The 24336-nt window shown below is 43.2% G+C and overlaps 1 protein-coding gene across 1 annotated transcript in view; it reads right to left on the bottom strand.

Moving 5' to 3' along the window:
- The window catches only part of TPH1 (tryptophan hydroxylase 1), a 248282-nt gene that overhangs the window by 150143 nt on the left and 73803 nt on the right, over positions 1-24336 (bottom strand). The window contains exon 2 of the mRNA XM_078681083.1: positions 4165-4311. Within this exon, the coding sequence (XP_078537209.1) occupies positions 4165-4311 (147 nt within the window). The remainder of the gene's footprint in view (positions 1-4164; positions 4312-24336) is intronic.

The following is a 24336-nucleotide window of genomic DNA, read 5'->3' as shown; positions in this document are numbered from 1 at the left end:
GATGTTAAAATTTTCGCCACCACGTTAGCCCAATGACTTCGACCGCTGCTACAAGACCTCGTCCACCCTGCCCAGTGCGGCTTCATGCCTGCCAGGGGCACCCGCCACTGTATTCGTCCCCTTCATCTGGCGTTGGCTCACCGGCATCGGCTGTCCCCCTACCTCGCGCTGCTTCTCGTTGATTTCGAGAAAGCCTTTGACACGGTGGACTGGGGGTACCTGAGCGCCGTTGTGGAGAAAATGGATTTATGCCCTCCCTTCCGCCAACTGATTGGCATTCTTTATCAAAGTCCCAGAGCCCGGGTACTTGTCAATGGTGAGCTGTCGGAACCGTTCCCGATTCGAAGAGGCACCCGTCAGGGTTGTCCTCTCTCACCACTTCTATCTGCACTGGTCTTGGAGCCCCTTGTGGCGCTCATTCGGCAGAGTCCCCTGATCAAGGGCTGGGCTTGGGATCTGAGCCAGGTGGATAAGGTCGCCTTATATGCAGATGATGTCCTGCTCTACCTGGAAGACCCGGAACAATCTGTTCCTAGGGCTCTCGCGGCCCTTAAGGCGTTCGAACACGTCTCGGGGCTTCGCTCAACCCAAAGAAGTCTACCCTGGTCCCCCTGCACCCCTCCCGGGCGTGTTTCGACTGGCAGGAGGTGATCCCCCTTCGGAGGCAATCATTTAAATTCCTCGGTGTCTGGGTGACCCTCCTTCCGGAGCTGGAATGGGCCCTCAACATCGCCCCCTTGGTGGTCCGGATGAAGGCCGACGTCAGGAATTGTCAATCCCTCCCCCTCAACCCGCTGGGTAGGAGCGCCCTTTCTAAAATGATGGTCCTCCCCCGCTTTCTCTATATTCTGCAAAACACCACGGTACAGCTCTCAGGGAGGTGGTTTCGCAAATTAGACAGTTCCCTCACCAGATTCCTGTGGGCCGGTGGACGTCCGTGCTTGTCCCTATCCCACTGCCGGATCCCCCCATTTGACGGGGGCATGGGTGTTACCAGTCTCCACCTCTACTATTTGGCTACGAGGCTCTTCGTGATCCACGACTGGTTTGCAGGAGGTTGGTCTGACCTGGCCTATCGGGTGGAGCTCACCACCCTCGATTTTGCACGGCTCCAAGGCTTCCTTTATGGTTCCCCGTTGCCCCAGGCATGGCCCCCAGTTACCAGGTCAGTGATTACGGCTTGGCACACAGCCCTTAGATACGTGAGGTGGGATCGTCAGACGCCCCTATGGCATGGCACCTGGCTGCGGGAGGTCTCATCCCTGGAAGATTTCCATCGATGGGATTTGGTGGGGATCTCGCTCCTCGGGGATGTTTGGGTGGGAGACCATATGCGCTCCTTTTCGGATTTGCAACACAGGCACGCCCTCTCCCACTCCCAGTTTTACAAATACCTACAACTCCGCCATGCTCTCTGCACACACTTCCAGACACCTGCCACTCTCCTGGGATTCAGCCCCCTGGAAGCTCAGGTGATGATGGGCAACCTGGGTAGAGGAGGGGTGTCCCGTATATATCAAGCCCTGGTAAATAACGCCCCTACTTCCCTTGATTGGCTTAAGGCGCGATGGGAGGGATGAGTGGGCCCCCTAGACTGGCGCGACGCCCTTATGGCACCCAAAACCCTCACGACCTCCTCTAAGCTGCGCCTGATCCAACTTTACTACCTCCATGCAGCGTACCTCACCCTGGTGCGTTTTTTCAAAGCCGGCCTGAGGGCCTCCCCGGCATGTAAGCGCTGCGATTTTGACCCTGCAGACTTCTATCATGTAGTGTGGCTGTGCCCGGCCCTGGCACCCTTCTGGAGGGGGTTGGAGCGCGAGCTAACCCAGACCCTGGGTGGGAAGTGCCTCATGACCCCAAAACGTCTCCTATTAGGGATATTTGATAGTCTGGACTGTACCAGGATTGACAAGCGTTTCCTAGGGACCGCTTTGGCAGTGACGAAGCGGGACATAGCCGCCGGATGGTGTCTGGCTGCGCCTCCGACGCTGCGAAACTGGTAGAGAGGTGTGGACTGGTGTGGGGTCCAGGAGGAGTCCCTCTTTGAGGCCAGGGGGTGCCCCGACATGTTTACTAAGGTGTGGGGCAAATGATTTGGCCTTCTACCGCCTTGAGATATCCGCCTTCCCTAGGATGTACACCATCTGGTTGATAACGTACCTGTGTAAGGGGTTTTTACTGTGTCAATGCTGTAGACAGGGAGGGGAAAGGAATGCACTGCTATTACGTGATATGCTACCAATGAATTTCTCTGTTTTTAAAAATGACAATAAAAATGTGATTATCAAAAAAAAAAAAAAGACTACAGTTTTAAATTCACATTTATGTCTTCAAAATTGTCAGCTAGATCCTGGAACTAACTTATTGGTGAAAAGATTTGAGTCCTGGTTTACACATGGGTGTAGGCACCGCCTAATCCCTGATAACACCATGCCGCCCCCCATGGCAACCAATAATTATTGTCCTCTATTACAAGGGAAGCAGGTCTGTGGTGGGAGAATGATAGGCAGTGCCGGACATAAACATGGAGTACAAATACCATTGTGCTGACATCCCTCTCCCACCAGGTTGTTATTGAGGGATCACCTGGCAGAAATCACTCCTGGCAGAGACGCCAGGGTTGAGGAAATCCTGAAATTGTTGTCAGTGCAAAGCAGAACGGGAGGGATTGGGGGACAGATGGAAGGGGAATCCCTGGATTCCTTAGGCCTAAATGTGCCAATTCACCAAACTGATATCTATGATTAACTTTCCTGGATGCAATGAGAATCCTGGGGATCCGTCACCAGGATAGCACAAGCCTGTGATACCTGCAAGGAAATTCACCAATATGCGCTACCAGCAGTCATTTAACACTTGCCATCTTTATTTGGCTTCTCTATAGTCAGGTCTTCTTTTTTGTGCTTTTTAATATTTTTGGTAAGCTATTTTGTGGCATCTGATATGGGGACTGAAAATATTGGCATATTCCTAAATAAACAAAAGAAAAACAGATCTATTTGAAATTATATGCATCTCTCTTGCATCCTAAGTCTTCAGTAAATATTCTTTTGATCCAATGTCATTCAAGTATCGGCTCAAGACCACTCAATCACACGCATAAAGAACATATTGATACAGTCAATTTTTCAGCATTCATCCTAAAGAAGTTCCGAAGGAGGACGACCATGATGTTTTGTTGTTCGGCTGTCTCAAAACAGAGATGAGATACTTGCTGTAGCCATGTCTCAGTGCAAATCAGTATTTCTCTACATTTGGTAGAGGGGCACATTAGATTAGAGATCCTAGCATCAAATGTATTGTTCATTTCACACCAGTCTCAAATCAGTAGTTGACAAAGTACTCTAGACACCACGATGTCATCAAACTCCACAAATGCAAGCCTTTCCTAAAGTTAAATGTTCTTAGGATGATAAGGCTTCTTGAAAAATAAGAACATTTCAGTAGATGAACCAAAGTACTGTGATCTGGTATAACCAAGCCTCTCTCTGGAGCACGCAGGTTCCATCCCAACTCTCCTATGTCTAAGTTCACCTATTGACTCCTGTTTAAGATTCTTTATTAAAATGTATGGTTAAATGAATGCAAGAGAAACTTGAAAACATATATATTACAATAGGCGTCATTCCCTATTGAATCCTAAAGGCAAGTGTAAAATTGTCATTAATTTTACTCGTTCCTGTGCATCTACTGTCCCAATATATTCTTTTGTAACATAACATCTTTTTTTATCATACATGCTTTTTCAATAATCACCCCAATGACTCCTGGAAGTGTCCATGACCAACTTTAAGATCCGCCCACTTTTCCAAAACATGACCAACAAACATTTTCAATGTCTCTTCCCAAAATTCTCTGGTATCACCCATTGTGCAGTCTTTGTTGGGAAGCACGCTTTACCAGTGAAAAGAACAGTTTTGTTGATTTTCTGTGTCTGCTTAAGGTTTCACAAAGACCACTCAAGACCTTTAATGAATTTGGTGATTTTCTTCAACAGTTTCTTTTCAGTCCATTAAGGTAGTCGTCATTACAAGGTTTTGTTTAACAAGCATATCATAATGTTTGCAATAACAATAACTCCTTGCTTTAACATTACAAGGAAAAAGTCAGAAGTAAGGCAATTGTGTCCAGTCTTAAAATGTTAAAGGGTTTATACAATACCTGAAATAGTTTAAGAGCCTTCACCAGTCCACCAACTTCATTCTTTAAAGAAAAAATGATGGCAGCTCTTCCCCTTTCAGTGGAATGGTCTCTGTTATCCTTATTTTCCTTATTTTCTTCAGCATTTATGTATTTTAGCTTGTTTAGCTGTGAACACATGCAGAATTTGGGTTTGATTGTGAAACGAAAATTGCATAAGAGACAGGCTAGGACAAATGACCAATCAATTACTTGAGAAATGTGTTTCAACCATTTTCTTAAAATAAAAATGCAATTTAGTTTTATACAGATCTGTCAAGAGGTTAAGAGCCACAACTTAAAGTGGCACCTCTAACTACAGAGACAGGCAACACTTGTTCTAGGTCCGCACCCTATTTATGACCTCCAGTCACCTTCATGGGTGCATACGTAAGGTAAGTAGTTATTATGCAGCTTGGTCAGGATCTGCCCTGTATAAAGTGCACTGTGAATGTGTTTGTGTCGTTTTTTACAATTGACTGGTGTTGTCAAATACAATTTTGTCAGAACAACGTGCTAAATAGCATAACAAATAAAAGTAGACCGTATCTATGCAATTTAAAATGTGCCCTGCGGCTTAGCCTTACTGGTAAGAATAACATTCTAGAACTACTATAAGTGGATGTTTGGAATTACTGTAAGTACATGTTTAATTCCATTTGGTTATAGTATTTTTTACTGTTCTATGTTCAGACTTTCAATTCTTTTATTTAAAATTGTAATCTAACGTTCACTCCAATAATTTCGTGCATATAGTAGGCACATTTAATGGATAGGTTGATATTCATTTTATTTTGCCGAACAAAAGAGATGACCTACGTTGTTTTTTTTAAACATTTTTACTCTTGTTTGTTAATTTACTTTTTCAACGCATATTTGTGCATGCCTCCTTACCTCCGTCTTTTCAATCTTATTGTAGGTCCAATTTGCCTTAGGACTAGATGCTATACATTTCTAATCTATTGACGAGTAAGTGCTTCTTACTCTCAAAGTATAGAACTTCATTAGCCTATACTTTACAGAAACGTCTATTGAACGTACATTGATGTATTTGTGCAAGGCAATAAAGTTATAAAGTCAAACACTGAGCTGAAAACCAATCAATATCACATTAGGTATTTACACAACCATAAGGGTTGAACATATGCTTCAGCTGCAGGTTTAATTTTTCTATAATTGATGATTATTCTTGCACTTGTAATTATCTCATGAATAGTTAATACCATCAAGGCACAGTGCACTGAAATGCAGGACAGGCCATCCAATTATCTTATTTTTGCACAACGAATATGTTAGTGGTTTTTATAAATAAGGCCTTTGCGTGAATATTTAGAACAGTGTGTTAAAGCCAAAGAATATGAGTGAAGAAATGAAGTAACCAGGTGTTCAGCCTATTAACAATCAAGTCAACATTTATTTATGAGCAATGTACGGTAAAATTATTTTATAGATAACTTGGTTAAGTTTCCATTTACGTAAAACTTTATACCATTAGAGCTGAAGACATTCCTAAATCTTTCTGTGGTTGCTATAAGAGCTTGTTAGGGTGTCTAAACTTCACCTTTACAATGACAGTCCACAAGGAGGTATTTGGTACAGTCAGTTAACCCTTAATCCAGATATTTATGTGTATTTGTTATGACATGGTTGACGACCAAAGGTACCTGTTAATGTACAGTCAGTGCCAAAATAGTAGTGATTTATTGAGGTATAGCATCACAGTATCAGTATTTCATAGCACATGGTATACGTTGAGGCTGTTGTGTCCAAAAAAGCATATTCGTCACAGATCTACACTAAAATAACAATATTCATTTTTTTCTTTATGAGGAACATTAAACTTTGTACTTTTCCAAGTCTGTGTCAGTAGTTATACATAGGCAGTATTAAGTTATACTTTAAAATCACAACCTGTATATGGGCACACATGTTAGTGGCAAAGCAACCATGAGACACATCTGTAATACAAGAAAGTGTGATGTGACCGAGATGTCCAAGTGAGTAAAACAAGGTTAGGGAAGGAGGAAAAGCAGGCAGTGGAAAAGTAATTAGGAAAAAAAGCTTTTTGCCTATGTACAAGTACCCTCACAGCCTTGAAAAAGTGACACGCCTAACTGTACCTGAAGGTAAAACACATATGAGCCTTTCATTATAATAAAAAAAAAGAATATTGTTATATGAATGTTGATCTGCTTATAAACGTTTTTGGACATGGCACAGCTGCCTCCACTTACACTCCGTACTGTGAAATAATAATACCTAAATCTTGATTCATGTAAGATTGATTTTCAAATCTATATTGATTGAAATTTTATTTACTTTGATTTAGGGCAGAATTTTTCAAGTGTTAGGACCATACAGCAGGAATATGTCAGAGCACACCATTTCGTCAGTGATCCTCTTTATATAATGGTAACAAATGACACCACTGTATTTACAAAGTAGGATGCAAACTCTCTCCCTAAATGGGTTATGTTTTATCGAAGCTAGACAAGGGTCTGAAAGAAGAGCTAAATAGGCTGGTAAAGAAAATGGTGAAGTGGCAATGTGGGTGCTTGGCAAGAAACAGTTTTTGAAAACAACTTTAGTGCTAAATAATGAAATAAAAAATTTGAAGTTTGAAAATCGAAAAACAGATGAGGCTTGCCCAAAAGAGAGACTAGGGCTGCCTGATAGAGGCGTTGTAGAGAATGCCACAGCAGAGCCTGTAGAAAAATTACCTGTGAGGATGAAGGAGTTGAACACAAGGTTGCAATTCCCATGGTTTCTGTCTCATGGTATGCTGTGTAAAATAATGTATTAAATATGAAGTTGCGGATGGTAATCCAGGCCCCGGATGGCAGTGATGAGGAAAGAAGGGATAAGGAGTATAGGAACAAGAAGGAGGATAACTGGGAAATGACGAGGTGATTGGGCATTCAAATTAGAATTATGGTACTTTGGCTGAAGTATTGTGGATTCAGATTCAACTTTGCAGTATTTTGAATGGGCATATGCTTAGTAAAAATAAATTAAATACAAAGGGATTGTCACCAAAGTGATTGTGCTTAAAGGGGTTATCAGCAGCCAGTTAAACTTTGCTTCTCTAAGAAAGAGAACATGTAATTGTCCCTCATTCCCAGCCATCACAAGATATTGCACATATGGATATTTGTGTCCAGGATGGAAAATGAGAATCATGGTTTCTTAACAAGTTTCAAGAACGTTTCTGTATTCCAAAATAATTGGCTGTGGAAATCATACAAATGGAGGACTTAATATTAATTGAAGCTTGAACCCTAAAAGGCATATGCTTCCTTCTTGCCTGTAGACATTAATGATATTCTAGTCTCCAGCAAGTACAGCCATTATACAGCTGATCAAATGACTTACAATGCTGTGCATAATCACACCAATAGCCAAGAGCCTGGTCATTCTGAACACTCTCTAGTTCTGATTCCTCTTGAGTACCTTTCTTAGCATTTGGAGAGTTTGCCCAAGCACACCCACAATTACAGGAAGACCCACCAGCTAAACTGAGAAAAGGAAAAGGAAATCTCCCAACATTGTTGAAATCATATCAACCTAAAGATGGTGGGTAGCACACCAGAAAGATCTTTTAAGTCCCACTGGAGCCCCCAGGCACACAACTATATCTGCAGTACTACACCCAGCTTCAGTCAACAATCCGCTTCCAGTTTTTAATTAAAATGAATAATTCCTCAACGTCCTCGCAGTCTTTTCCTCTCTCTCATACCATTGGTGCATTACATTCAGTAGGTAGAGTCTGACAGGCACAGGCTTTGGCTATTGCCAATGATTTGTAGGGGAAAACCTGCCCTTTGGTTTGTACGGTTTGTAAGGTTCTGTACCCAGCAATCCTCCAGTTCATACCTTGCTAGGCATGTTTTGGTACGCAAACCAAAAATCCAGTTCTAAATCTACTCATCATATTTAACTCTTTTTATAAGCCCTTTTCTCATACCTTTCAGCCTACCTTGAGGGCACCTTCCCATTAATATATATTCATCTGACTTGTCCAGTTGAATCTAGAACAGTTAACAGACATTTTTCTGCTGCATCTGATCATCTTTGCACTTGGAGGATACCTACCTGGGGCAGCGCTACAGACAGGTGTGTGGTTTCGATTTTCTCCACCCTTGCAGCACTGTAGTGTTATAGAAGGTGCCTCAGACGCCTGTGCACCCCCTCCTGTAATACTGATAGTGCCAGTGCACATGTAGCACCAATACAATCTTAACAGGGCTTTCCCTTATTCACTTATTTGCATGGTGGCATGGCCGATGCATATGAGGGAAATCTCTTTCCCTCTGCACCTGCACTGCATTATGTATAAGGGCATAGAGGCAAGGAGGCCTTCAGGAGTTGCACTGACTGTACACCACAAAAAAGTAGCACATATTGTATCCTTAAGATCAGCCTTCTGGATAGGGGCCAGGGAGTTCCATGGACCCACCCAGACTTCCCCTTGCAGTCCGGTGCAGGGGGTTCTCTGCCCCTCCCCCCCTATGAAATGATTGGGATTCCTAGCTAAGGAAGAAAACTGAATAGGAATTGAAGATAATGAATAGCAGATGGAGTATGTGTAGCTGATGAGGCAGAAAAAAGAGAATCTCAGATTTTTAAGCATTGAGTTTTATGAAATAAGACGACATTCCGTTTTCAACTGCAGAGGGATATACAGCTCTCTAATTAAGAATGGAATTGCTAAAAGAGGAATATGAAAACAATATCTGAGAATCATCAGCATAAAAATGTGAGTTAAAACCAAATAATAATGGAAGGAAGGGAAATGATATACACTCAGGAATACCAAAAAGAACAGGTACGAAGACGATGTAGTGCCTATTGGGGAAACCGAGAAAGAGCAATCCATGAGATAGGAAAAATACTTTTAAGAAAAAGGCCAGAAACGTTCTCTATTGGACGGGGCACCAGGCAGGGTTGCCCACTATCCCCCTACCTATTTGCACTAGCAATGGAACCCTTAGCGTCCTGGGTACGGATTGACGCCTAGGTGACTGGTCTTGACTGGGCACCAGATCTGTCAGATCGTATTGCCCAGTACGCTGATGATGTTCTCTTTTTTCTAGACAGACAGGACTGCCATTGCTCTGCATTATGCAGATTTTCGGGGAGACCTTGGGCCTATATATGAACCCTCGTAAATCTACTCTTTGGGTCCTTGGGGGAGGGGTGAGTCTCGGTTCCTGGACCTCCTCCGTTCAGGTGGCCTCTGGGGGGTTGAAGTATCTGAGAGTGTTTTTATTGGATTTGCCAGTCACCTCTTGAGAAAGGAACTTAGCCTCTATATGGGATCGCGTGCAGGAGGATATTAAAACCTGATCTCATATGCCCTTGTCTATATATGGCAGATCAACCATCTTTAAGATGGTATCGTCCCCCGCCTACTTTATCAGCTACAAAACCATCCCTATCTGATTTCTCCCAGATGGTTCCGGCAGGTTAATGCGGCCCTGGGACTGTTTCTATTCGCTAGTGGAATGGTGAGGGTGGCCCTGCGGACCAGTTCCAGTCCAAATATTGCGGGGGGCTGGAAACCTCTTATATTTTGTAATATATTATATGGCCTCGCATCTGCTGGTTCTCAATGAGTGGTGGTATGGGGACAGGGCCGACCCAGCCTACGCGGTCGAGAGGCAGTGTATGGAAGATCACACCTTGCACACTATATTCTACTCCGCGCCGCTGTGCAACTCCTTGCCACCTGCCATGAAACGTATCTTCTGAATTTGGCGACAAGAATTGCGGAGGACCGGGTGGTGGAATAAGTTGACATGAGAGACCCCTCTTTGGCATAATGGCCGATTGTCGCAACTAGCTGCATTGTCTGGCTTTCAGGGCTAGGACCGTATCAGCATCTCTACTCTTGGGGACGTGATACAGGGATCGATTCTGAAATCATTTCAGGACCTACAGACTTTCAAATGCCTAATACCCAATTTTACTGATATCTACAGTTCCGACATGCCATCACTCTATACATTGAGGGGTTAGGGTCCCTGGCTGAGTTTAGTCCCAGGGAGGAAAAGGGATTCCATAATCACAAGATCTCCAAAATCTATCAGTCCCAGGTCACCCATAGCTCCCACACCCCGCAGCGCCTTAGGGAGGCCTGAGAGGGAGACATAGGTCCATGGGAGGAGGAGGATTGGACGGAGGCCTTCGCCTCTCCGCGGGGGTCAGCCATAGCTGTGAAACTACGCCTTATTCAGTTTAAGTATCTCCACTGGGTCTATTTTACTAGGGTTAGACTCTGGAGGGCGGGATTGGTGGCCTCCTCTGTGTGTCTTCGATGCGAGCATGAAGAAGGTACGCTGCTCCATACTGTCTGGCACTGCTCCCCGTTAGCACGCTTCTGGAGGGGTGTTATGTCGTGCCTCTCTGAGGTACTGGGCTGGGACCTCCCCAGCTCCCCGAAGCTGGTCCTGCTACATGTTATGGACGACATAGGAGGTAACATATACAAGTGCCATCTTATGTTACTAGGGTTCATTTTGGCCAAGAGAGATATCGCCAGAGCCTGGAAAGCTCCGGGGGCGCCCTCGGTGTCTGCGTGGGAAAATTGCATGTTTTTCTGTATGGGTCTGGAGATTCCCATCTTTGTGGCCAGGGGGTGCCTGCTTAGCATTATAACATCTGCTAGCGATGTGCAGAGTACCGTGGCTTAGAGCTGGAACCCGTTTCCATAGCCGGGACCCCCGACCCGGCTTTCCTCCCACCCTAGTCAACATGCAATATCGCCCCCTGGGTACTGATGGATCATGCCTATGTAGACAAGACTGTTCTCTTGTGGTGCTGCTCTAGGGTAGGTGCGAATGCAATGGGGGGGTGGGTTTCTGAGGTTTTTGTTTTCTTTTCTTTTTGTTAATATTTCAAATGCAATGCTCTTTAGTTGTCCTATTTTTGTTATTGAAATTGTCAAAGTCAATTTAATGTACATTTCATATGAATGAGTTGCTGGGTTACAGTGCTCTGCGCTATATTTGTTATTTGGCAAATGTTCTTATAAAAAAGGCCTGAAATCCCAAATTTATAGAAAGAACTAGCTTACCCATCGCGCGTTGCTGCGATCTCCGAAGAAAGGAAATTCAAGGAAACTCGTTATGATAACATTAAATTTACATTGTGTCATTTTTATTGAAACGTATTCATTTTAATATGGAAAACATTTCAAAGTGTTGTTTTAATTCTATTTATTTATTCGAGTGCTTGTGGATACACGATTTTTTGTTTTTCCGTCTGGTGCGTACATCAGTATTCACAAGTTTATGAGGGCCCTGGGGGTCCGATATTAAAAAAAGAATTATGCCAGAAACCTTCGCGGGAGTGTACTCAACAACTTCCCAAAGTTTTGTGCGATCGGATGAATGCTGTTTTAATTCTATTTATTTATTCGAGTGCTTGTGGATACACGATTTTTTGTTTTTCCATCTGGTGCGTACATCAGTATTCGAAAGATTATGAGGGCCCTGGGGGGGCCGATATTTAAAAAATGTTTATACCAGAAACCTTCGCTGGAGTGTACTCAACAACTTCCCAAAGTTTCATGGCGATCGGATGAATGGTGTAGTAATGCATAAAGGACAAACAGACAGACGTACTTTCATTTTTATATATATAGATGAACAGGAGGAAAATATTCAACCTTGTCAAAAGCAGCAGAGAGAATGAGAAGGATAAGAAATTAAGACTGTTCATTGTGATATAAATGAAGCACAGTCTTAGTTACAGAAAGAAGTGTTGACTTAGTATAGCTACCAGGATGAAGGACAGTTGAACAGTACAAAAAAGCTCAGTGGATTGAAGAAAAGAGGAAAGTTTAGAAAAACCAATATATTCCACTTTTGTAGAGAAAAATGGAAGCTGAGATATGGGTCACAATTTAGAGAGATTCTTAGAGTTGGCATCAATGTCTTGGCACACCATGAAAATATTCCAATATTTAAAAATTGCCCTTTCCAGACCTATGGTTTTTGAGTACATTTATGAAACAATTGTGCTTTAAAATCCACTATTTGACCTTGTTTGTTTTAAAATTTTCTTTGTGGGAGAACTCCTCCAAAACCTCCTACAAGTTGGGCTTGCACACTCGTTTTCAGGGCAAGTATTACATCGCAACACTATTTAAGACCATAAGCCACCTCCGCTAAAAATAATATGGATGCAATCCTAATCACATATGTTATTGTCAACTGTTTGTTTCTAATTTGAAACAATTTTGTGTTCTAAGCACATTCAGTAAATATATCAAAATTCTACAATATATACTATATGTCTCTTTCATTTCTTGTTAGATTCAATGCTCTTTACAAACTGGGAAAATGTCAGTGGCTATGCATGGTGAAAGAGTATATTTACCTTTGCTTACAGTATGTAAGTGATGACATAGTACAATAATATAAAACCTTGAAATGTGAGTAATAAATATATTCCAAGTCACAGCACATGACTTTAGAGAGGCCTGTACATAGTTCAGAAATTCTTGGTCAACTGTACAGTTGAGGGCAACATCCCGAGCCGTGTATGGAGCTCTCGCCATACTCCGCGGCTGAGATGTCTGACGACCCTCATCGGCATCCAAGATGGCACGCAGCGGCGCTGCGATGTTTGCTGGCTCTGCTCCTGATGGTTTTTGATTAATTTCGGCAGCATTGAAGTCTCAGCTCTGCCCCACCGAGAACAAACTGAGCTGGAGTTTTAGTTTTGGGCTCCACTCGATGTACCTGACCTGCTGCTGCTGCATTACCAGCCGACTTTGCGCACCCTTTGAATTGAATTGGTGGTTTTTGCAGCTTTTGAAGGCAGTGGACTCCTGGCTATGCTGGTTGGCTGCTTACTTTAGCTTGCTAAAAACTGCTGCAACTGCCTCCACCCCCATTACTTATCAGGTTGAGTGAGTAGACTACATTTTAAGATAATTGAACAGAGTGGAGTACCCTTAATTGCGACCCATGTGGAAGATGGCTAAAAAGGAGAGAAAAGTTGAGGCAATAAGAGAGGGGAGGCACTAGACTTCACCAGGGTGGGGAACACTCGTAGGGGTCACGGAGGCGGCCCATTTAGCTATGGGTACGGCTTGCTGTCTCTAAAAGTAATCTCTGAGTTGGACATTTACTTTGCAAATGGTGAATAATTAAACGGATTTCTCGAGATTCAACTAGTAAGCCTCGCTATTCTAAAGTACCTGCGAAGCTTTTTATTACCATTGCTGAATGTGGTGAGGAACCATGAGCCATAAGAGGCAAAGCATATATGGTTTAAGCCAAGGCATTTTTAAGTCTGGTCTACTGTCAGCGCATGCGCTGTGGCTACAAGCAATACTGTTTACAATAAAGGCTTGGAGCCCACCCATTGCTTACCATTCATTGGCTTCATTGATACTCTCCTTTAAAGCATCTTAATTGGCCAGCACATGCCAGGCGTTACTTCCATTACTCCACTCTACAACACTTTACTCCACTTTATGCTACCCCACTCCACTCTACTCTGCTCCACTCTACACCACTCCATTCTACAATACTCCACTCTACAATACACTACACTCTCCGACTCTCCATTCTACTCCACTTCCATACCTTAGAGGGTAATACTGAGTGAAGTAGGGTTGCATAGAGTGGAGTGGCATAGTGTGGAGTGACGCAGAGTTGACTAAACTGGCATGAAGTGTAGTATAGTGGAATGGCATAGTGTTGCAGATTGGGGTGTTGTAGAGTGGCACAGAGTAGAGTCGGGTAGAGGAGTGTCGTAGTCGTAGTGCGGGGTGGCATGAAGTGCAGTGGAGTGGCATAGAGAGGAGTAGAGTGGCCTAGAGTGCTTGGCATAGAGTGCTGTGTAATGTCGAAGAGTGGAATAGAGTGGCCTAAAGTGGTGTAGAGTGGAGCGTGTAGGGTGGGATGGAGTGACATATAGTGGAGTGCCATAGAGTTGAGAGGCATAGAGTGGAGTGGCATGGGAGTGGAGTGGAGCAGAGTGGTGAAAAGTGGAGTACAGAGGCAGAGTGGACAGAGTGGCACTGAGTGAAGTAGGGTTGCATAGAGTGGAATAGAGTGGCATAGAGGAGAGTGGTGTAGAGTGTCGTAGAGTGGAGTGGCGAATAGTGGAATAGCTTAGAGTAGAATAGAGTGGAGGGGTATTGAATTAAATTAAGTGGAGTATAGTGTCATAGAGTGGAGTCACGTAGAGTGGAGTATGCAATGGTGTGGTAGAGCACTGCCATTACAGACAACACATTTTTAATTGAAATGACCATTATGTTTGCACAGTCATACATTTTTACTGATAAAACTATACAGCAAACAAACAATAATGTCTTGAAATGGCATAACCTAGTGTATTGATTTGTTGTGATTTTATTAAAATATCTATTTCCACCATACTGCAGCATTTCAAACAAATTTTCTTCATTCTTGCTTTCTTAATTCTAATAAATTCTGAAATATTAGTGCAGTTCATTTGCAGACTATTAAATAATGTTGCATGCTGGAAAAAAAGCCTTTCCTTTCACACCTCCATATTGTCAGAATAATCCTCTCCTTTTGAAGTCAGAGAAAAAAAAGTAAACACCATGCTCCCTCGGAAGATTGAGCCTGATATTTGACCTCTTTCTTTGAATGCTACCGTGACAAGATAAGAACCCGATTTAAAGGTATGTTTACAGAAAGCAAGCACTCCTGAAAGAATACATTACACAAGATATGCTCCACAGAAGGGACAAAGACATGTTGGACTGCCTAAAGTAAAAAAGTCAATAAAGAGAAAGCAAGTAAATGTGAGTTACAAGAGGGCTGATAGTAAGCAATGGGTGGAATGCATTCTTAGGTCAGCTTTTAGAATGTCTCCAAAAAGCCTTCAGCAACCAGACCAGACCAAAGAAAACACATCTAATCCTGAAATGGAATGCCATTACCTGGACAACAAGCACTAGTTGATAGCTTTATTGATACCTTGAAGAGGTAAACATCTCTGCCTAGCTGATGCTGGCAGCCGTAACCTGGCTCTTGATGTGCTGAGGACACGGGCCTTTGACCATTATCTCCGCACGAATAAAAATCAACATGTTTGAATAAATTTGATTAGCAAATCGCAGCCGAGGGCAATACGCCAAATACTATATTGATATCATAAGTTCTCAAATGTAAAATATTTGTTAAACTGTTGAAGACCATCACGGTTTACAAAAAAAGGTCTCAAAGTAGCAGTTGTTTCAAGAGGGCAATTGTAATTCAGAAGAACCCTAGGCATTTTATAGTTATTTTGAATGTCTGATGACTTCTACAATAGCGTGCCCCTTAGGAGTCATTTAATAATGACTTTCAGTTCTGCAGTACTTTGCCTTAAGAAATTGGTACAATGGCACCCTTATAGCGTGAACACAAAATAAACAATAAACTGATCTCCGGGACACATATTTTAAGATGTAGGTAGTAGCGGCCGGTGTCAGAGGAGAGGGGAGGGGCAGGTGAGAGGTGGGGGCAACGAACAACAAAAATACCTTTACCTGCTGCCTGCAACCCGCCACATCGCTGTCTTTTGCTCCTCTCGTGGCTCCACTGCTGACGCTGCTATCATGCATGAGAGCAGCTTCAGGAATTGCCTGAGTGCCGATGATTTCCGCACCCAGGGAGACAGGAGCCTGTGCTTTGCTGTCCCCAACCAAGCAATGCAGCTGGGTTGGTAGCGAGCATTAATGCTCATGACGGTTTGGCCGGTCTGAGATGGCCGGCCACACCGTCATGTGCATTAATAACAGTGCATACCACTCCCTGTGGGTGCCTTTTATTCCCCCAACCTCGCCCTCAAAACTCATGTAAACAAAATGAAACAATATTAATAAACACAGGGTTATTATTATTATTTTGTTGTGCTTTTGGCAGTGGGGCAATGCTCTTCCACTATAGAGGAGGGGCCACCCCTGGATGTATGATTTGAATAGAAGAGGTGCCCCCTTTATAAGAAAAAGAGCATGCATGAGGCTGAATTATATTGTGTTTATCTCCAATTTTAAAAAATAGTTTTTTTTATTTAAAACAAACTAAATATTTTGTAAAACACTGCGATCTGCTTTGTACCTATACCTAATCATTTTTCAATCCCACAATAGCTAGATTAATATGCCACAGATTACGCTGCTCAAACTGAATTTTTCCGAATAATGTGCAGCATAATTGATCTTCTCCATGCCCCACAAAATTAATTCAACCCTGCCATTCAGTTTGATGCTGAATTGTCGCATAATTCCAAAGATAGTGCCTGTAGGATAGGGTCTTAAAAAATGTGTTCCTTGCACCAAGAGTCAGCAATTTTAAATCCAAGTTTGTTAATGCTTGTGCATACTATGTCTTGCATTAAAACATTTTTTTAAACAAAGCACTGTGATGTGACCAGAGCTGGCCGCATCATAGCTGTTTTTTCTTCTCCTTAGGGTAGGTGGGGGTGGGGGAGGGCAGCACGGACAAAGGGAGGGAGGGTGGCAGGTAAGGGGCAACACGGACAGCATGGAACAATAGGATGTTTAAAAAAGTGCTAAGACGTGGTTAGCGCTGGTCACGGCATCGTGTCTTTTTTCTAATGGCAGTTCAGGGAGGCAAAACAGACAACATGCGGGTGGGTGTGGGAGGGAAGAAGGATCCCAGATGGGAGGGTGGGGGATATAAGGGGAGAGGCAACACCGCCAACGAGAGGATGGGTGTTGGGAACAAAGAAGCAACAAGGAAAATGATGGGCTGTGCGTGGAAGGGAAGAAGCAGCACAGACAACAGGGGTATTAGGTGAAGATTCAACGCGGGAAGGGTAGGGGAGGGTAGGGGAAGAACCAATGCGTCAGGAACATATGCAACACAGACAGGTGGGAGTGAAAAAGCAACACAGATATGGACAACAGACACGGTAAGAACAAAAAAAAATACATCAATCACAGGGCAAGCAGTGAGAAAACACTAATTAAGATAAAGCAATTAGTACTTGCTCCATGCTCCATGTAAAAGAAGAGGAAGTGAATATGGCAAGCACTGGCAAATCGGGAGGCAGCAAATAGGAGCGACAAATAAGTCAATGAATGATAAGCATTGGGCAGGCTCCAAGACCCTTCTAGTAAACAGTGTCTCATGCAAGCGTGAGTGAATGTGCTAGTACATGCGCTGTCTCAGGCGAGACCTAAAAAGAGCGGCAAAGCTGAAGATTGCAGGCTAGTGTGAGGAAATCCCCCCCAAACCCCCCCCCCGGAGCACTAAGTGAAAGGAATGCCCTATCTGCGCAGAGCCAAGCAGCAGCCCTGGCATGTAAAAACAAAATTCACAACTCAATTGCTGCCAATACAAGTAAAGTTCTTTTATTTTGCCAAATTTGATGTGATCCCGTTCAACTGTTCTTTTCTGAATTGATTCCCAAATTACCAATTGGAATTAACATGGGGAATTAATGTTTTCTGACATCCTCCTAAAACTTTCCAGCACGGATATGAGAAGGTTGAACTTCTTTTTGGAACGTTTTCTGAAGATTTATCAAGCAGCAAAATTATTAACAAAACAAAAAAAGCTCTTCTTCGGGAAACTCTGATCTAACTATAAATACACAGAGGCAAGCCCCTCTTTTCACTAAATATGTCAATCAGATGTTTGGGTGCTTCCATTAAACAATATGCAGTAGTATAAAACCTATATTTCACGGAGAAATGTAAAATGTTGAAAACATTCCCTGTCAAATACAGGTTCCATCATCATAATAACAGCCCCCAAACCACTCAGCAGGGCTTTTACCATTTTAAGGACCACTAGGACTATGAGGAAAAGTTATATAAATTATCTGGCAAAATAGTAATATTATGTGACAAATTCTCCAGCAGTTTTATTTTCATGTATTTGGGCCTCTCCTGGCCTTTTAATTATAAATGACTCGGGCATGCACAAAAGCATCCCCGCTCCTTCCCCCCCATGTCCTAATTGAGTTCTCTAGGAATGGGGGCGGCTCATAACGAGCGTCTTACAACACCTGGATAAATTATTTCCATAGCCGTGTTTATTTTTCCAGCCATCTTTATTCTTCTTACACTCGCGCATAACTTATGCTTTCATGTTTTTATTTTTATTTTCCCACTTACCGTTTTCCATCCGTACGCACCTACTGTTCCATCGGCATTTACCACAGATACAACCACTCACATCTGCTGACCTTCCTGCATTTTTCCCAAAAATGAAGCGAATAGAAAAATCAAAACGCAAAACAGCGCTTAACAAAGCCACTTCTGCTGCTTGTGCACGGAGGGAGATGTGCACGTGTCTCCTGCACTCCTGTTCTCAAAAAGTCCTGGGCACAGAGACTTGGGTATTTATATTCCACCACGTGTGCCTCCCCCTGGGCACTACAGGAGAGAGCTGAGCATCCCTGGCCCCACTGGCTGCCTGAGGTGGATGAGAACTTGAGTCAGAGTACAAGTGCCCACGGCGTTCCTTTAGTTATCAGGATAATTTATGACAAAATCACCAATTACCAGCCAGGATATCACTTTTTTTCATTTACTCGTTGACTCTTCAGATACTGTGGAAATCGTTCAAGTTCTCACCAATGAGTATTACTGAAAAGAGTGTTTCTGTGTATACTTATCCATTATTGACCTTTTCCAAAAAAGAGATGCAAAATCCATCCAAATAACAATTTTTTTTAAAACGTGTTACAACCACGTAAACAAAATGAAATACTCAGCAAATTTATTTACATGTAATATTGTACTCCAATACGTAAAATTGCTATGAAGTAGTGATCACACGCTGCAGAAACAGTTAGTGACAGGAGCGTGTACATAAAATGACACATGGCTCTGGGCTCCTTAAGATTACTTGTCAAAGAGGGTCAGCAAGTAGACCACTGTTTCTATTGCCCTTGGTTCCTGCATATCATATTGGGCCTACCCTTACAAAGGGGTACACTCTCATAGCATTTTAAACGATTTTCTCTGGCTTCTTAGGTGCTTGTAATTTTGGGTGAAGGGCCATCATGCTTCTTTAGCACTGACTTGTGAAGTAGTCGAGATTTTCAATGTCTGTTTTACAAGATCTGGTATTTGATTTTATTGAAAAAAATGTTTTCTGTTGTTCTTTTAGCGCCTGAAAATCGAGAATCAACTTTCAGATTTCAGTAGGCATTTGGTAAAGTGTCAACATTCAGAGAAATTAGATGATTTTTAGTTGTTTCTGTTTAAGTTGCCTGCTGATACACATTTTGAATTGAAGTGTGTCCAACAGTAGATGTGGCCTTACTCTGTAACTATATTTCTTCAATAGAGTACATCCACTTGCACTAAATTTACCAGGAAAATGTTGGAAATTACCATCTTTTATGTGGCATTCCCCTAGAGTTCTGCCTTCGTATGCTGAACCCGTTTTTGCTGGCCATCATAGGACTCTGCGTACCTTACTCCTGCTAACCAGTGGTAAAGTACTTGCGGTCTCCTCTCTAAACATGTTGGAATTGGCAGACCGCTAGTTCCTACATGTATTTATTATAAATCCCGAGCAAGTACCTAGTGTATGGTACCATATGTACCCACGGCCTGTAACTGTCAATTAAATACTACTAGCGGACAGCAGCATTTATTGAGACACCAACTAAAGTCACCATGTAAACATATCTCCAGGCCTGTCACTGCAGTCTGGGTTTGAAGTTTTAGACTACCATTTCGAACTGGCAAAACAAACCTTTCGCTAGGCCTAATAAGTATTTATTTAAAAAGAAGCTTGTGTATACTTAATGTTTTCTATGTCCTACAAGCGACAAACCTCCAACGTTGGTTTTCACTGTGGAAAGGCTGGCTCTTCCATATAAAAACACGGTGTTACTTACTTTCAGTTTGGAAGTAGCTAGAAAATGATTCAAGGACTCATTTTAATAATAATTTAAAATTCAATGTACTGGTCAATTCTGATTTTATATTGGTATTTTGGAAATGACACTTTTAGAAAGTTGCAATTTTCCTGCTAAAGCCAAAAGGGCCTTGCCACCAGTATCTTCTGACTGATTGCTTCATGACAGTGGACAAAGCGCTTTGGCGCGGGGAGAGATGTTTCTTTCCTTGCCTACCTTTTTCCTGAGCTTCAAAGGATGTCTAACCTGTCACTGGCAGATGTCACTCACACCCAGGCCTACCACCACTCTTTACTCCCCCAGAGTAATTCAACAGTTCTTCAAGGGCCTATTTTGGATATTTTTCCCAATTTGTCACCCCCCTCCTCCTTGCCATTTAAACATTGTATTGGCGCAACTCATGAAGCCCCCATTTGAGCCAATCCATAAGGTCGATCTCAAATTCATTTCTTGGAAGACTTTGCTGATTTTGGCTCTCACTTCTCATCGAGTCAGTGACATACAGGCTTTTACTACAAAACCGCCTTTTCTACAATTCACCAAGGACTCTGTCTTGCTCCGCACCAATCCGGACTTTATCCCCAAAGTGCCATCTGATTTCCATCTTAATGAGCCGGTCTTTTAAAAACTTTTTTCGCCAGCAAATTAAACTGGATTTTGTTCTGCGGGCAAACAAAAAATACTGATTTTGCTTGTTCCGCTTTTATGATGGTTGCTGGAGAGGATTGGAGTTGTTAGTGGCAGTTTTGACTCATATTTGGTAGCGCAGAGCAGGTGCAGCGGGTTAATATGCCTGCTGCAAAGAACGTGTACTATGCAAATTACAGAACAGTATTTCACGTGCGATGCTCAGTGGGATGCTGCTTTTGTCACAGAGATCTTTCTGCTACTGAGCAGTTCATAAATTGCAATCATGTTCTAGCACTGTGAGCTATGAACTGTAATCAAAGCCCTAGATGCAAACAGCATGGTACAGGTTAGAAAGTTATGTTTTTTTTCCAAGTCTTTGACTATCCTACTTTTAATACAAAAAGATTTGTTTAGGTAGAAATACATTTTTATTAGTAAAGTCAACCCTAACCACTCTGTGTAGTTAGTCATTTTAGTCAATTTATTCAAAGACTGTGCTTTAAATGCACTTTTGCTTTAATTTTTTTCAAACTTTTCATGGGTCAGGTGGAACCTCCTATTAAAACCTTACTTAAGAAAGTTTTCCTTCTTCAAATTCAGATCGGGTATTACATCTGACTTTCAGCAGTGCTAGTTGAGGACGTAGGTGGAGCCAATAGAGTAAGTGGGTGGAGCCAGTTGAGGAAGTGGGTGGAGGGGGAGTAATGAATGTGGCCTCCTGAAAAAATTTGAGCACCTGGACTCAATATTTTACAAATTAAGCACTGAAAATAAAGGTCACAAACGAGCAGCAAGAAGCAGAATAAAGGTCAGCAACAAGCAGAAAGAGGCAAAATAAAGTTCAGTAACAAGCAGAAAGAGGCAGAATAGAGGTCAGAAATTAACAGAAATAGGGACGATAAAGGTGAGAAATTAGCAGAAAGAGGCAAAATAACATTCAGCAATGAGCAGAAAAAGGCAAAAAAAGGTGAGAAACGAGTAGAAAGAGGTTGAATAAGCGTGAGAATTTAGCAGAACAAGGCAACATAAAGGTGAGAAACGAGCCCAAAGAGGCAAAATAAACATCAGAAACAACCAGAAAGAGGCAAAATAAAGATGAGAAACGAGCAGAAAGAGGCAGAATAGAGGTCAGAAACGGGCAGAGAGAGGGATGATAAAGGTGAGAAATGAGCAGCCGAGGATTCCTCTTAGCCCAGAGAGCACAGAAACACTGTAATGAGGCAAAGGGCAGACCTTAGCCCACGCTCGTCCGCTCAGGTGGCTCTTCTGGACACTGGGCCACTCTAGCCACCGGATGAGGTCCCTGGGGCCTAATAAGGCTTGAGGAAGGGGCTGTGCACCCTCTCCCCTTATATTATAGGTAGGTCCCAGGGATGGGGTCCCCGGGACATCACAGAAGCTCGGGCAGGAGGCCAAGCGCCCCCCTCACCAAGTGAAATATATTGCGCCATCCCCCCTGGGCCTCGACCCATCTTGTTTTTTTTAACAGTAGCGTGGGTAGGGGCGTGTCCAAAAGGGCTCCCATGCAGGACCTTTCTCACAGAACTCTGTTGAATGGCCTTAGCACCGGCTGGATACTGGGTCCCCCAAACACTACAACTACAACAGCCTGAGTTAGGTTTTTGTTGTAGTCACCCTTTGGGGCACACTGATAATCAGAGAGTCGCCTCACCACTGGCTCTGGGAAAGCTCCTGCAGGACACTCCAGGGCAGGGGTCTACCCAAGGTATGACGACCCCCTCAGGTGCACTAATAGCAGTTGTAGTGTTTGGGGGACCCAGTATCCAGCCGGTGCTAAGGCCATTCAACAGAGTTCTGTGAGAAAGGTCCTGCATGGGAGCCATTTTGGACACGCCCCTACCCACGCTACTCTTAAAAAAAAACAAGATGGGTCAAGGCCCAGGGGGGATGGCGCAATATATTTCACTTGGTGAGGGGGGCGCTTGGCCTCCTGCCCGAGCTTCTGTGATGTCCCGGGGACCCCATCCCTGGGACCTACCTATAATAAACGGGGAGAGGGTGCACAGCCCCTTCCTCAAGCCTTATTAGGCCCCGGGGGCCTCATCCGGGAGAGCTTACCCCTCCCCGGTGCACAGGAGTTTCCCTACCCGCAAAAGAAACTTGTTTTCTCAAACCCAGGGGGAGCATTTTTAAATATCCCACCGGGTGCCCTCCCTGCCTGCATATCTGCTCTCACTCAGTGGGAGGTTTAAACATATTTCCACAGGGTGGAAGCAGACTTCTTTTTCCCTACCTGCAATCCTGCAGGCAGATGAATACTTATTGCTCCCGCCCAATGGGACCAAGCATATGTAGCTGCTCCTGCCAGGCAAAGCAATGCTGGCTCCTGCTGTATATGCCAGTTCCTGCGGTATGTGGGGAGCCAGCTGGGGCAGAGAGGGTCCACCTTCGAATAAGTGATGCCCGGTGACTGGATCCATAGGGCCACAATAGGCTTAAGAAGGGGTGCACACAGCCCCATCCCCTTTATGGCATTAGACCATGGGGGTTAGGTCCCAATCCCCTATATTAAGTAATTCCCCTGAGAATGGGGTTCTATTGCCTCGGTGAAGGAGGGCTTACACTCCCTCCCCTTAAAAACTCCAGGGGTTTGGGTCCCAGGCGCCCCTGGTGACTCAGGGAGGGGACTCAGGGAGGGGAGTCAGACTCCCTGTCTCCTTTCAAAATTCGTTTTGGCCCAGGGGGATGCAGACCCTGAGGACGAAAGTGGCTCAGGGAGGGGCTGCACACCCTCTCACCTTTTAAGAACAAGCATTGACAATGCATTAGGTATTGCCTTTGATTAAGTTAAAGACATTTGCTTTCTTAATGGTATTGTATAGCAAAGCAAATGGCTTTAACTTAATGAAAGGCGAGACCTATTGCAGTTTTAATGGTAGTTATGTTATGTATGGCCCCTCAAAGTCATCGGCCCTTGTTTTTAACTGATCCTCCGGGACAGAGGAATAATAGCGTGAGCCATACATAACATGGCCTCTCCACCCTGAGCTAAATGTAAAAAACAAATCCGGCCTCTTGCTACCCTCCCTTACCGCACTTTGTGCTCCCCCTCTTCTCTCCCTAAGCTCTGCTCTGTGGAGCAATCAGGTCACTTTGTTTCTCACTGTGTCTAAGTCACAGCAGTGAATAACCAGATTTCAAATACAGTCTTTGTGATGCTGGCCCTGAGATCTGTGCTTAACTACGACGTGAATAGAACGCATAATTAACAAGCATTTGCAATGCATAAGGTCTCGCATTAGGAAAGTTTGAGCTACTGGTATTGTAAATGACACATTTTTTATTTATGTGTTGGTTTTGAAAATAGCAAAAATAATAGCTTTGTCATTTACAATGCCAATAGTTATAACTTGTGACACCTATAGCATTTGTAATGCAATATGTGTTGTATTCACGTGACTTAGATGTATTGATATTACAAATAACAATGGCTTTTATTTTTTTTAATAATTATTACTTAAATAAAAGTTATTGTAATTTATAATGGCAATAGCTTAAACTTTTGTAAATAACTTTTGTGAAGAATATGTTCAGTGTATTTTATTGTGACGAAAATCCAAGAACAGAAGTGAAATACTAACCTCTTTTTGTGACATTTGTAATAAAGCTTGAAACATTGAGAGA

The sequence above is a fragment of the Lissotriton helveticus genome, chromosome 3_1 (genome assembly GCF_964261635.1).
Source record: "Lissotriton helveticus chromosome 3_1, aLisHel1.1, whole genome shotgun sequence".
In the NCBI taxonomy this organism is placed as follows: Eukaryota; Metazoa; Chordata; class Amphibia; order Caudata; family Salamandridae; genus Lissotriton; species Lissotriton helveticus.
Note: the sequence above shows the minus strand (reverse complement) of the source record. Positions and strands in the feature narration are given on the sequence as shown.